The sequence below is a fragment of the Callorhinchus milii genome, unplaced genomic scaffold, assembly GCF_018977255.1.
Source record: "Callorhinchus milii isolate IMCB2004 unplaced genomic scaffold, IMCB_Cmil_1.0 Scaffold14, whole genome shotgun sequence".
Taxonomy (NCBI): Eukaryota; Metazoa; Chordata; class Chondrichthyes; order Chimaeriformes; family Callorhinchidae; genus Callorhinchus; species Callorhinchus milii.
Genome location: NW_024704755.1, coordinates 3,282,262 through 3,297,218, shown reverse-complemented (window position 1 = coordinate 3,297,218; position 14,957 = coordinate 3,282,262). Strand labels below are relative to the sequence as shown.

The window sequence follows — 14,957 nt, the reverse complement described above, 5'->3', positions numbered from 1 at the left end:
ATACTGACAGAGGAAATTGACAGAGGAAATACAAGGCAAATACACGCTCCTGTTACGTTGGTTCACGAGTGTGATATGTCTCCTGCCATTTCTCATTTGTGCAACGTTTCGTAACCAGCCTTGTTAGACTGAAAAAAATCAAAATGTGATTATTTCTAAATAATCAGAACAATGGCTTGTAAACCCACCCACCCTCAAATTCTCTCCATATCTCAGCGACATGATGGCACAACAGAGCAGAGTATCAGCACAACATAAGGTAATGTCAAGACATCAGGGCTAGGGGGCACGAGTTCAGGATTGTGAAAGGTAAGTTGGGGAAGGATGACAGAAGTATCTCTTCACACAGAGGTTAATTGGCAGCAGAAAGTGCAGTTGAAGCTAGGACACTGTTCATTTTCAGGGGACAGCTGGATGCTGAAATGGGAAGATAATAGGACGGATAATCGGAATGTTTATATCAAACGGGTCAAAGGACTGTCATCACCTGAACCTCTCGTGATCTCGTTGTCAGCTCAGAATGTTATTGGAGCCCTGAGAGCTTGTCACGTTTACAGCTGTAGCTGATGTGTGTCTTGCGGAGAACATAACACTGGTCATTCGCTTCATGACTGCTTGTGAGGCATTTCTTGGGCCATGCACAAACTGGCCACCCCATTCACCTACAAATGCACAATCACTAAGAGTATATATTATTATTATTATTATATCAGAGATTTGTCAAACTCAACAAATTGGAAGAGAGAAATATTTACACCAATAATGCACAAAATTACAGTCTTCAAAATATATCAAAGCCCCCATCCTTCATGCCTGGAAGATAGTCGGTGTCTGTGTTAGTGGAATGCAAATACAATAAGTATGAGAACGGTGCAAACATTTTGGTATAATTTCCATGTGATATAGCAGTGCACTGAGACACAACTTATGTTTACAATAGAAAATAAAACCATCTTTTCCTCTCATGATAACTCATTAATGTCTATTTTGCATACAGAAAGCATAAAAAACCTGTAAGATAGCTGCCCTGAAAGAATCCAAATGCACATTATTTTCCCATAAAACATAGCACAGTGCTTCTGTGAGAAATTATACAAATGCGGGCAGGACCCTCTTCACAGTCCATAAATTTCCAAATTGGATATCTACAACACAAAAGAACCTGCAAGAATTAGAAATTTAAAAAAGAGATTTATTTAAGTCACAGCGGCCAGATTGTGCAAAATCTCTGCTGAGAACTCTTTCTCCTTAGCTCTCTCTCTCTCTCTCTCTCTCTCTCCGTCCCTCCTTTATTGTGATGTCTCTAACAATGCACCGGCTTGCAGCTCGCTTTGAGGGGGCCCGATGAAAAGGAAAGAATGTGCATTGTGCGGGCTGCTTCAGATATAACACATCGCAAGGTTACCCGGGACTTGATATGAACAAGCAATTGGTAGAGATTTCAGTTCTTCAGTAAAAAGCCAAGGTTTTGGCTTACAAGAAAGCAGATGTAAGAGCTGATTTACTTTTTACACGTTCTGCAAGCTCTTTGTGGAGCAGGTGTCATAGCAATGGTTCACATGGACTGTGTGGTGCACAGGAACATCACAGCGTTTCATTATCACCCAGGACGCATCCTAAAACCCTATTAATTTCACCCATTTGCATAAGCATCCATCCAAGCTGGGTGCTAATGGGACGCGAGACCCGAAAGATTTCATCTGCAAAATACACGCTCACTACGTTTTACAGTGAATCAGGTGAAGTGCTTTGTGACAAGCTCCCTCTCCTCCCTGTGCACAAATTGATTGCCACATTCGTCTGCAAAATGCACAGTCATTACACTTTCCGGTAAAATCCTAAAGCTCTCCAGTATTACATCACTGCCGTGACTGAAGACACTGGTCAAAGAGGAAGACCTTGAGACGGGCCTTGAAGAAGGCAAGGAAGGGAGCAAGGCAAAGAGGTCCCGGATGGAGTTCCACAGGGTGGGAGTAGAAAGGCTGGAAGCCTGACTGTCGATGGTGGGGCGGGCAGGGTGCGTAATGAAACAAACTTGAGCAATTGCGTCATTAGTATCTGGAGTATCTCTAAACCTAGGCAAAGTGACATTTTGGTAAAAAAAAATTCTTCATTAAAAATGGTAAGTTCGGGGCGGTAGATACCTTCCGTGGGTTGACACCTTCAGGGTGTTCTCTTGTGGATGATTTTTGCAGCTAAACTGTTTAACCTTTTGCAGACTCTTCGAGCGTTCATCAGTGAACCGAAAAAGGTCAACCAAACTGAGCCCAGAGGAACGGGTAATGCAAGTACTTAACAGTAATGAATCTCTTGAGTGGAGGGAAAAAAACGTTAACAAACATCAATTAAAAGCAAATCTGTTAATAGCTCGTGCTAGTTAGGAACGTGGTAACAGTAGCAAGTGCAGTTTTTTTGTGGCCAGATGTGGTGAGGCTATTTTTAAATGCACCGCATCAGCAACACACCTTAAATCAAGATGTCATCATGTGTTTAAGGGATAAACAAAGGTGGACTGGCTATATATATCGGGAAACTTCCCGAATTACCCCACAAATCGGCGACCCTATTTTACATCACAATCCCGAGCCCCTTCAGGGAGCCAGTCTGCCACTGGGAAGGGGGGAATGGGGCTCAATGAATTTTTACTCTGGCCCTCAGTTAAAACTGAGGTCCCGACTGTGGCCAGTTCAGGTGGACGTTACAAGATTCGCCGGCGCTACTTGAGAAGGAAAAGGTAGTTTCTCCCCGTGTCCTGGCCAACAATCTCCCCGATAAAATTGGTCATTCTTTGGCAGTTTGTGGAGGCAAATTGCTGCGTGCAAATTGTCTGCCGCATTTGCCTACAAAAAGATTTTTGAACGAAATTCACCTGCTTGCGGAACAAGCTGCCAAATAGCAGGGAATATGCCAGGCCATCGCCAATCTCCGTGCACGACACAGTGCTAACGCACGCTAACACTCCCTTCGCTCTCACGTACGTCACCCAACTTATTTCTTTAACCCCCGAAAAGCAATAGAAAAGGGCAAGGCTTTGTTTCTCTTCCCCCTTTGGTCTTTCGGGACCGTTCATAGTTTTAGATCATTTTACGAGGCATCTAAATGCTTCATCAACTTGTTTCCCCCCCCTCCCTCCACGCTCAAACATATATAAAAGAAATGAAATGCATTTTCCTTTCCCTTTGTGAATCTTTCTTGCGCAGCATCACTGTAGTGAAATTGGTCTCACTGATGAAAATGTATGCAGGCTGAACTCCTGCTGAAAACAATCAGGTTTGTTGCGCTCTGCAATTTCTATGTTGCTGCTTTTCATTTCCAAGTGTTTCCTCGCAAACTCCAGGCATGCCAAAGTCGATACTGGGTGATAATCCCTAAATGATGGCAATAAAGAGTTTTTTTTTTAAAAAAAAGAAAACTCATTCAAGCAATTTTTTTAAATCCCCTGGTGTGGGGTTAAACAGAAGTGACAAGAAAATAACTCAAAAGTATATTTGTTTCCTTCCCGCTTTAAAACAAATGAAAAATAGGATTGACGATGAGACAGCAACAGCAAAGCACTGTTCGTTGGTTCATTTTCGAGAGGTGAAACAATAACTATGAGAGGGGAGGAATAGGGCGAGAGCCTGGTCTGACTAATGAGATTATTTTCATTGAAGAAACTAAATTGGTGAGGAGATGCCTATGTAAATGGTGCAGATGTAAGCAAGCCACAGGGCATAGACACAGGAGAAGACACAGGTTTAAAACTAACAAGCCGCGAGGAAAGATGAGAGATTAGAAGGATGTTTTATCCAGTTAAGTTGCAGGGATGTGGGATATCCAGCGGGAGAAGAAGCTGCTTTTATCAATTAGCTTCTTCAGAAAAGAACTGGATGTGTAACAATAATGATCCTTGCATTAGATGTCGCACCTCGTCGAAACGTCTCAAGGTGCTTCTCTGATGAGTGCACTGACTGCGTAATTGTAGGCAAATGTGTCCGAGTGTTGGGGTCCGCAAAGAAAGATTGAATGGGGATTGACCACGTACTTGGTAACTTGTATGAATGGAAGAAGTGTTGTGTCTGGTTAACTGTCCACATTTTGCGGTAGCTGGAGGTAGAGAGGCAGGGAGTCAAGGAAGAGTGAAAAGTACACTGCAGACAGTGGAAAATCCCTGTTTATCAGCTGTTGCATCCTATTCTTTCACTGGGAAACCAGAGCCAAGCCTGATCTCATCCTCACAAGATGTCACAAGATTGGTTTGGATGAAGAAGGACCCTTCAGCTCAGCAGATCCCATCCCTGCACCCTACCATTTCTCCCCGGATCGAACCTGGTGTCCTGGCTTCAACCATCTTTCCTGGCAACCTGTTCCAGTCATTGATTGCCCTCTGAGTAAAGAAAAACTTTGTGGTATCTATCCTGAAATTGACCTTTACAACTCTAGGTGAGGCCTAACCGAGATCACTGCAATTAACCAGGAGCCCCGTGCGATTTACTATCTGTCTGACTATCCTGGCTGCTCTGAGCCTCACTGTATCATCCTGCAAAACTGTCCCAGCTGAGTTCAGATAACTCTGGCAAAATGGAAGATTTTTGCAGTGTGGGTGACTCAGTCCTGAAGTCAACGCCCATTTTTTTTTGCTATTCGCTCCCGTGATGTGTTGCAATTTGCATTGCCTTTACATTTAAAGTTATTTTTTTCCCCCCCAAACCTTAGACCTCCGTATTTCCACATGAACAACAGCCTTTAATGAACAAGGGATTGACCCTTCAGCGTTTCCCCTGTTTAATGCAAGAGTTAGCTTGCACATTCTTTCATTAGATGATAACGCGGAATAAACATCTTCAATCATTAATGGATGGTTTGGCTGCAAAGGCTTTCTGAACGTACAATGCCTCAATCACACTGCAGCAACAGTTGAAGGAGCTCACCATATGTATGTCATATTCAAGGTAATGGGGTGTACTGACTTGAACTGCCTTTTAATGAGCTTCACAGTTATAGGAATGGGACTGCTACCTTCCACTGGGAGCTTGAAGCATTTCGCTGAAACTCTGTCATTTTACAGGAATCTTTTTTTGGCAGCTGATCAATTTGGATTGCAGAAATCGTTTCCTCCGTGATTTCGGCTTACGTTGATTAGATTCCGAGGAAGTAATTGTGTTTCGTGAAGAAACTGGAAATTTTCAACCCTTCCCCCCCCCCCGCCCCCACCCACCACCAAACAAGAAGGGTTGCCTTCAAGGCTGAGATTTCAGGCTCATCGTGGTGGCAGATGTACAATCCCCATGCAGTGTGTGTGTGTGTGTGTGTGTGTGTGAACTCTGGCACATGTACCTTCTGCGCAGTGGAAATGATGCATTTCTGACCAGAGAGCCGCAGAAAGATGGGAGGTTCCAAGATATTCTGAGGGTAAGTTTTTTTTTAAGCCATGAAGTGAGTGAACGGACTGAATTTATTTGAGGGATAGTCAGGCAGGACACTGGGAGAGAGAGAGAGAGAGAGAGAGAAACTCCCTTCTCTTTTAGAATAGTGCCAGGGGATCTTCAACATATTGAAATTTATATTTAATATTCACAATATAATATAAATGAAATCGAACATCGACATCGCATCAACGCTGAACTACAAAATGGTTGCTTGTATGTTGTTTGTTTGCTTCCCATTTCCCATAAGGGCATCACTGATTGATTCACGAATAAACTTCGGAAATATACTTTGTTTCTAAAAATATATTTCCGAAACTCTGGAATAAATCTGCTCGCGCTGAAGGAGATCCTTTCTCCCTTGCGTTCCCAACCAGGGTGTTGTGTGCCTCATGTGTTTACGCTGCAGATTGCCCTGGCTTCTCCCAGACAGGCCTCTCCACATTCAGAGCTGCTCGCCTGTTGCTCTATCTGAGCCTTTGTTTACGGGCACATTAGGTGGCAATTCACTGACAAATGCATAATATATACAGAGCATTATTAGGAAGAATAAGCGTGGGTGCGTGGAAAATTTAGAGATCAAACTAAACAGTAACAAACACGTTAGAAAATACTTAAGTGCAACGATTTCTGGTGGAATTGAACCATTACTTCATGTTATATTTGCGTGTCAGATCAATTTGCAGGTCTAGCACTTACATTATTCATTATTGCTGTCTTTGTGGAGTTGTTACTGGATCTAAAAGCTTCAAATTACTGTTAATGTAGTAAAATAGCATTGCCAGATTTGCATTTGAAGCAGATTTGTTTAGTTAGGAGAGATCACCGGGATTGGTTTGTGCCTCAAAAACTAGGGTACTCAGTCCGTTTGTACCACCTCACTTGCTCCATTGGCCCAGTTAAATCGAATAACTGATCACCAACCTGGCACCTTACAAGTTAACCTGCTTCCATTTTGTTCCAGACTGACTTTTACCGACTTGACCATTGGGGTAGCTAAAGAGTTAATTCCTAACAAGATCTGAACTGCCGTGTGGTATCAGACAGAGTAGTTTGCGATGTGTTTTGCACTTCACCTTGAGAAATTTCAAATGGGAATACTTCTCCCGAAACCCTAAGTGACAAATTTACTGTTATTCAAAAGCGTTATCCATGTAGTTTCAATATGTTTTCACCAAATAACAATCACCCTTGCATTTGATACAGCGCCTTATCACGTCTTCAAGGCGTCTCAAAGCGCTTCACAGAATATACTGTAAAGTGAATTGACTGTGTATTTTGTGGGCGAAACACGGCAGCCAATTGCTCATGTACACATCGCTTGGAAAAATTGCTTTTAATAAGATAAACCTAAAGGTATCGCCTTCATAGAATCATAAAAACTTCCAGCACAGAAGGAGGCTGTTCGGCCCATCGTGGCTGTGCTGGTTCTTCGAAAAAGCTACCAACTCATCCCAATCCCCCGTTCTTAACCAATAGCCCCGCAAAATGTTTTCCTTTTTAAGTACCTATCTAATTCTCTTTTGAAACCTCCTATTGACTTAATTTTAACAGAAGCCAAAAGAAAACGCAGTTTTATTTTATTTTTTCAAACAAAATTAACATTTCCTTTCCAAAGCGAATGCTGCTTCCAAAACAGCTTTCAATCATTAATGGATTTTTTTAAAATGAAATTAAAAATGAAGGGTTTGCCCATTCCCAAGGATGCCACCTCCAACAATGCATCACAAGTGCAGCACTGTATCGCAGGGCCAGCGTAGCCGTTGAATTCTGAGTTGGGGCTTGAACCCACAATCTTCTGACTTCACAGCGAGAGTGTTGCCAGCTGAGCCAAGTTGACAAATGGCTTCAGAACCAGCTCAGCATGGAACTGGGCTCCCGTTTAAAGTTAACAGTCGATAATCACTGATAGAAATTTAGAGAGTGAAACAAAAGCAAAGGAAAGTCCTACCCAGTACCGTACGATTTTTTTTGCAGCGTCTGAATAAACAAAGAACCTCTTCGTTATCACCGTAAAAACCTTAAGGGTCAATCGGAGATATGCAACAAAATGACTCCGCTTTTATGAGTCGGAAAGCTGGGTACAATGGCTCCGTGAACACAGCCTGGAATTGATGTATTAGGGTCATTGTGTGGTTGATCCCGTAGAATGATAGCTGGCCGGCAGAATAGTCCAGGTGCACTCCTAGTCTTTCGTGTTTCGACGGTTTTATTTTAACTTGGGTCCCATTGTGCCACGCTAAGCAATGGTCACTGAACGACTGCAAGCCCCAGGAGAGGCTGTTCTTTCCGATGAAGCAAACGCTGTCCGTTCCTTTCCTTGGTATCGATTTATACGTAACGCCCGCCAGGCTCCCTTCGCTGATTTCCACCTCCCAGTAGTGGGCGCCTCTTTCGAAATGTTCCATGCACAGCACTTGCCAGCAGGAGTCAAACCTCTCCGTGTGGTTGACGTAGAAAGCTTCCTTCGGCCAGATGTTCAGCACCTTGCGGTTCTCCTTTGACAGGGAGAGGTGCTTGTGCGTCGTCTTCGAGTCGAACGTGAGCTGGCGAGCGCAGGCCAGGAAATTGCTACGGTTCCTCCCTAGCTCCGTCGGCAACGGCCAGTAGCTCCTCAGCTCAGCCACCTCCCCGGTCAAGCTCCCCGAGATTTCGTCGCATTTCCTCCGCAGACGCTCCTTCAGATCAGCCACCACTCGATTAACGCCAGCAAAGCTCAGGTGAACCTCGCAGTTGGACCGAGCTGAAGCCGTTTCCCTTTCACTGCTGAAGATCTTGAGCGCCTGGAGGAAACTCACGTCGTCCACGTTCTGCGAGAGTTCTTCCATCTCATCCTTCCTCCTCGCGAGCTCAGCCGAGCGTCGCTTCCTCTCGCCGATGGCTTGCCTGGTCTTCCGCAAAGCGGCTTGCTCCTCTCTGGCAATGAACGTGGCCACTCTCTCCTGCGCCTCTTCCACAGCCCGCGCCAGTTCAGAGAATCTGCCAGCGATGACCTTGTTCACCTTGACAGCGGAGACCGGAATCCTGTCGGTTTGCTGCGTCAAGTCCCGAATGTCAGCGTCGGTCGCTTGGATGACTTTCTCCAATTCCGCCCGTTTAGCCAAGAGCCATCGGTCTTGTTCGGCCCTCTCCTCCTGTACAGTCACCAGGACGTGGTATCTGTGTTCGCGGATGGCACACATGCAGCAGATGAAGGTCTGGTCTGTCCTGCAGAACAGCTCCAGCAGCCTGTCGTGCCTTTCGCACTGTCGGCTTCCGTTACCTTTCACCAGATCCGTCAACGGATGGTGCAGTAGCTCGGCTAATGTCTGATGAGGTTTTACGTGGATTTGGCAAAACGACGCTGCGCACACGGAACACGACTTGACGGCCTTGAACTCCTGGTCGACGCAGAAGTCGCACGCGACGCTCACCGGGTGGCAATCAGACTCGGGGAGCGCGTGCCTTTCTGACGGTCGACCGTTCCTCACAAGGTCACACAAAACCGTGTTCTTGCTAAGCTGGGGCCTCTCAGGAAAAATAGCCCGGCACTTGGGACAGCAGCTGGAAACACCGGCGCTGGCTTCCTTGTCCCAATACCGCTTTATGCATTCCAGGCAGAAATTATGCCCGCAGGGAATTGTCACAGGATCCGTGAACAATTCCAAACAGATGGCGCAGAGGAGCCCTTCCTCAAAAATAGCCTGCTGTGACACTGCGGCCATTCTGATGAGAAAAGGGAGAAGCAATGAAAGTGAAAGGAAACAAATGTGACTTCCTGTATTGTCAGTTGGTTATGAATGATTAACTCTTCCCCAGAAACTGATTTGAGCACTTGCAGGCAAGTTAGCAAACAGCTCCACCTATGTTTGGTTTATCCGTTGCTTGCTTAATAAACTGAGACCAAAGTTCCTTCATAACTAACTCCCGATCTCGCGGAACGCACCTTGCAAGCACGCAGTTCCCCGTCATCACAACTAACAATCAAAATGAAATAAAAAATTAAATGAATATTAATCAAAATGGTAACAAACCAAAATTCCAGCCCGATTATAAATCCCAGTTCAATTCTCTTTCTCCGAAGGTTAATAAAATACACGCTAAAACCTTAAGAGTCACCCCGTCTTCCCGTTTAACTTACGTGAGTTCCTATTTGATTTGGACAGCAGTCATCCATTGTAATATATGCCTACAAAAAATACAGGAAATCCTGACATGACTTGCTATAAATCGCACTGGAACTTGCTGATGCACTCTCTCCTTTGCCGAAGCATCTCTTTTCCAAACAAACTTTCCTACGTACAATCCTAGCTTCTGTGAAGCACTTTGAGACGTCTCACCAACATGATAAGGCGCTATTATCAAATGTAAAGATTATTATATTATTTAACTGTAAATATTCTGGGCTGCATCTACAAGTATATGAGACAACTACTTGCAACTGAGCAACTTTAGGGTATGAGTGACACTAATTATTACAACTCAATTATATTAGTTGTACCCATTTGACAGAACAACGAGAGTCCAGGCGGAGACAGATACCACAATATGACAAATTCTGTTTGTCATTCTCAGTGAATCTGTGCAGTGCAAAAAAAAAAGACATAATTGTCCACTTGGTTGGAGTGGCGAAGCTTTTAGCTGAAATGCTTATTTTTTTTTTGTTTGCTTGCCTTTGATGTCAAGACAAAGCAAGGAAACAAGTTGGGTGAAAGATGTCCTTACTAGATAAGAGGAATTTAATTTAAAAACAGAGAGAGAAAAAAAAATTGTCTTGATTCGGCGGCAGAGAGAGAGAGAGAGATAAAAAAACAAATAAATTATTCACGTGGAATGTGGTACAATCCCTACATTATTAAAATGTTTCTCAAATTGTGAAACTTGACAGATAATGTAAGTGGAATAATGAAATGCATGAGAAAATAACATTATAAACTCAGGAAGATTTGCATTCAGATCCGGACCACTTGAAGCTTGCGTTGGCTAAATCGCAGATGTGAAAATAAAACAGGAGATAGGAAAGATTCTTGCAAGATAGTCAAAATATACAGAAGCACCCCCTCCCCCCCCCCCCCCCCCCCCCCACACACACACACAGACCTCTCCCCCCCACCCCCAGCTAACCTGCCAAGAATCTAATCATGGGTCCTGGTAGTTAGTGTTGCCAGCAGTAATAATAATAATCCTTGCATCTGGTATAGCATTTTCCAGACGTCTCAGAACCCTGCACAGAATATACTGTAAAGTGTAGGGACTGTATATTGCACCATCTTATGAGACAAAAAAACAGGGGTCTCAGAGCATAGATTACCTCTCTTTCTTTATCACATCTCCTTCTATATTCAACCCTTAGAACTAACGTGCATTTCCTCATGAAACCGCCCATATTCACAAGATCAGTTCGGATGAAGATCCTTCGGCCCATTTTATCTCATCCTTCCAGAGTACCCGCCTGCCATCTTGGCAATCACAGAGCATCAAGCTTTAATCTTGAAATGAGTTCCGGCTTTAACCACCCTTCCTGGCAACCTGTTTGATGTCCAGTTTGACACGCCACCTTTATTCTCACTACAAGCCATTAGACCTCCACCCACACTCCTTCCTCCCAACATCACCACCATCATCGTAAATAAAGAAATTGGCAATTTTTGACCTTGCATCAAAGTAAATTTCTTAGCCATCTTTTGCTGAGAGTGCGATCGCTCCACTAATTCTACCTCCGACACAGCCAAACCAGATCAATGAAAAGATATTCTGATCACATCTTGCTTCTTTGCTTAGGTTCCTTTAAACCCGAGTGTATTTTCCATCTTATTTTTAGTGCTGAATTAATTGGGGTGATGGATATGTGCCGGGGGAAATTCATCATGAGCTGGTGTCAGAATCGGCATTTTATTTAAATACTTTCAGTCCTTTTTCCTATTCTCTGAGTTGCTTTTCTGACAAGATTCTGTCAGGAGAACATTTTCCCAAAAGGTAACAGTGCTTGTAAAAGCAACGTGGACATTGAACAAAGATGTCCCTTTCATTGTTTGTCAGTGAGTGGCATTTGCATTACATAAACATTGCTGACAGCTTATCCCAGTTTCTGGAGCCTACAGTGCTGCATATTTGGAGTTGAATCTGATCAGTAGATGTTGAATTAAATGTCTGAAACCATCACGTGCTTTTGTTCACCCAATCTCTCCCTGACATTTGAAGATTTTTGGCTGAGGATAATGGTAAGTATTAATTTTTGATTCCTTGACCATCTCCCTTCAAGGATACGTTTACGTATCTCAAATAAGCGAAAGTCCAAATCTGACCTTCACTTAAGATGGATAAAAAATGAGAGCTATTTCTAAAATATTTTCATTGGGAGACATACCTAGCTAGCAGCCCAACACGTTCTGAATACTGCAGAGTCATCAATGAACCTTGGAAGTGTAGAGATGTCCTCAGCCCAAAGGCCTATTGGTTGGTGGTCCTAACCTGGCAAGCAACATGACACATAATACTAGTAAGCTGTGTGATTACCTTTAGAGGATTTATTTAATGTTTCGTCCGAATTTTCTCTTGGGTCCAATAAGCATTGTATATCATTGTTTCTCTGCACTGTGGCATTGGAGATGCACAAGAATGTCTCAGTGATGTTTTTACACCTCATATTATTATTACGATTATTATTATTATTATTATTATTATTATGTAAGCATGAAGTCCTATCTTCTTTCCTGCGCACTCTCTTTATGTAGCCCTGATATAAAGTGCTCCATGATTCGGGTTTTTAATTGGAATTTCTTTTTGGATGTTGGATGAGCAGCCTTGATAGGCTAACGATTCACTCTTGCCTGAAACCATTTCCATGTTACTCTGTAATAGTCAGCACAATAAGTATTGCCAATCCTTTGGGTATTGCACAAGAAAGTGGTTTCACCGTAAGGCTATCTTTTTAACATTCACTTTAATTTAGAATCCTTTGCAAAGCAAATGACTAAACGCTTTGAGGTACAAATATTGTAAATTGGGTCAATTCCATGTACACTATAAATCATGTTGTCCAACACTTCTTTATAGTGAATCATGCAGTGCTTTGTAATCGGTTACACTTGATTGTTCTGCCCTGACTACCATTTAAGATGCCTTCTAGTTATATTGTAGATGAATACTAGTACGTATGAGAATAATGTCTCATGAGTATATGGTCAACACTGACAGATTCTAGCATCAAACATACACTTTTAACATTTCTATTTATGCCAAGTCTTCATACCTTCAGGGAACTCTGTCACTGATCTGGTCCTGTGGGTAACTCTCATTCACGTTTAGAACCTAACGCAAGCCATTTGATTCCTCAAACTTGAACTGAATTTCACGTGGGTTCAACAAAAACCCATCCACCTCGTGAAGCTGAAGGCAACAGAAAAAACACGGTGGCTGCAATACTCTCCAGCACTAGTGGGCACTAGCCAGCAAAGTCTTTGCCCTGTCAATAGCTGATCTGCTGATCATGCTAGTTGACCAACAACAACAACAAAATGTATCGTATAGCACCCTTCACTTGGAATAGACTCTCAGAGCGTCTGAGCAATGATTGAGCTGCAATTATAGATCTATTTGGAGACATGAATTAATTAATATTAGACATCGGACGACTTAAAGATAAGTTATCACATGCTTGTTGCATGCAAAAGGTAATCCTTCCGTCAGGATATTTTTTTTAAAAACTAGAGTTAATCTCTTTACTGCTGATTTGTGGGATTTCATATCTGGTCAAGGCTTCAACGCGTTTTAACTTAAAATGTTTGTAAAATGAAACAAATGACGAAGCCATGAGCTTTGACAGTGGAGTAAATAATAATAATAATCCTTGCATTTGATATAGGGCCTTGTCACATCGTTGAGACGTCTCAAAGCGCTTCACCAAATATATTGTAAAGTACATTGAATGTAAGTCCAGTGCGATGCAAAGAAAATTTTAATTAACTTCAATTTCGATAGCAAAAATCAACCAAATTATCAGATGCTGGGTTCTCCAATGCTAAGCAGATGCCATGTTACATTTTATTCTTTCAAACTAATATTTAAACTCTTAGCATACTGGTCGTCACTGTGATGCGCAAGAAACTTTAGAGTAAAGGATAGGACTGAGAAAATTCATTAAGTTGGACAATTGTTTCACAAGAAATATGACTGAGATAACAAATGAGTCGTTGAAAAAAGGAGGATATGGGTTTTAATTGATGGATACTTAATGCTTTACGCCCATTAATATCTCCTTAACTTGTGTGCAGTGCACCATCACCAGGAGCAATGGAAGTACTGATCAGTGTCTACAGTCATATCTTTAGTTTTAGACCATTGAATTCTTTAAGAACACACTCACGCATAACACACAAATCTTGTGATTTAGCACGCCCATAGAAATCAGATGTCAAAATGATAAATGGGACTAAAAATAAGTCATTTGCTCTCCCCTGAACCAGCACTATACTAGCTTGCGTTAAACTAAGTGTTTGCGCTAATCTGCCCAGAATTGGCTTTGTCAGCAAACAGGACATCTTTGGACACAAAGCATGAGGTAATGTCTCACACTTGTGGCAGTTCCTTTCACAAGATCCTTGCTTTCTTCTAAAAAGAGAAGCAAAGAATACCTTGACGCAGATAAAGAAATAATTTGCTCGTAACAAGATAGCTCACGCCGGGAGACAGCAAGCATCTACTACATGTTAAATTTCGAAAGGCATTAAAATGAAACCAGATATTCTTCACTTGACTAATGCAAAATAATAACACGTCTTTGCAAAGCGGGAGTCGGATCTTGCAAAAGACGAGCGATTCAAAGGCTACTGCGGAAGAAAAGCCAAAGGAGTAATGAATTCCGCTGATTTTTGTAAGAAACCACAGGGGTGACTCGCTAATGGTTAGTAAATTTACCAACCAATGAAAGATGTGAAGCACTCGCCTGACAAGGTCACCATATTTATCCACAATTGGAATATTACCGCTCTGGGCGTGTATTGATGTGTCAGTCACCTCGCTCTATCAAGAAGAAGTGTGGCCCATGCAGATAAAAGCTTTGGATGTTCTAACAGGTTACACCTCTTTTAAGGCAGAACTGTCTTTCAAGGAATGTCCACGAAAGGCAGCCTGACATAGAGACCATCTGGGTATTTAGAAGGGAGATACAGCAACAACTTGTATTTATATAGTGCGCTTCAAGCAGGATAGCATCTCAGAGCATTGCAATTGATAATGATAATGATAATAATAATAATCCTTCCATTTAATATAGAGCCTTATATCGTTGAGACCTCTCAAAGCACTTCACGGAATATATTGTAAAGTGGTTCGACTGTGTATTTTGTTGGTGAAATATATGATCGATTGAGATAGATTAGATTAAATTCGATTGATAGATTGAGAAGTGAAGGTATTAAGGGGGATAGAGAATAGGTGGGCAAATAGGATTAAAGATCTGTCATGATCTAGTAGACGGTTGGAAATGGCTCGATTAGTTAAACACCTGTTCCTACATTTCTTGAAGAACTGCGGGGGTGAAAAATAAATCTGGCCTGTGATGTGATGATTATC

At 42.5% G+C, this 14,957-nt stretch overlaps 1 protein-coding gene across 1 annotated transcript; it reads right to left on the bottom strand.

Annotated features, from left to right (window-relative positions):
• Positions 1–6,964: 6,964 nt before the first annotated feature.
• On the bottom strand, positions 6,965–9,109 carry LOC103175947 (E3 ubiquitin/ISG15 ligase TRIM25-like). Its single transcript, XM_007889258.2, has one exon. The coding sequence runs from the start codon at positions 9,107–9,109 to the stop codon at positions 7,427–7,429; it is 1,683 nt and encodes a 560-aa protein (XP_007887449.2). The 3' UTR covers positions 6,965–7,426.
• Positions 9,110–14,957: the final 5,848 nt, after the last annotated feature.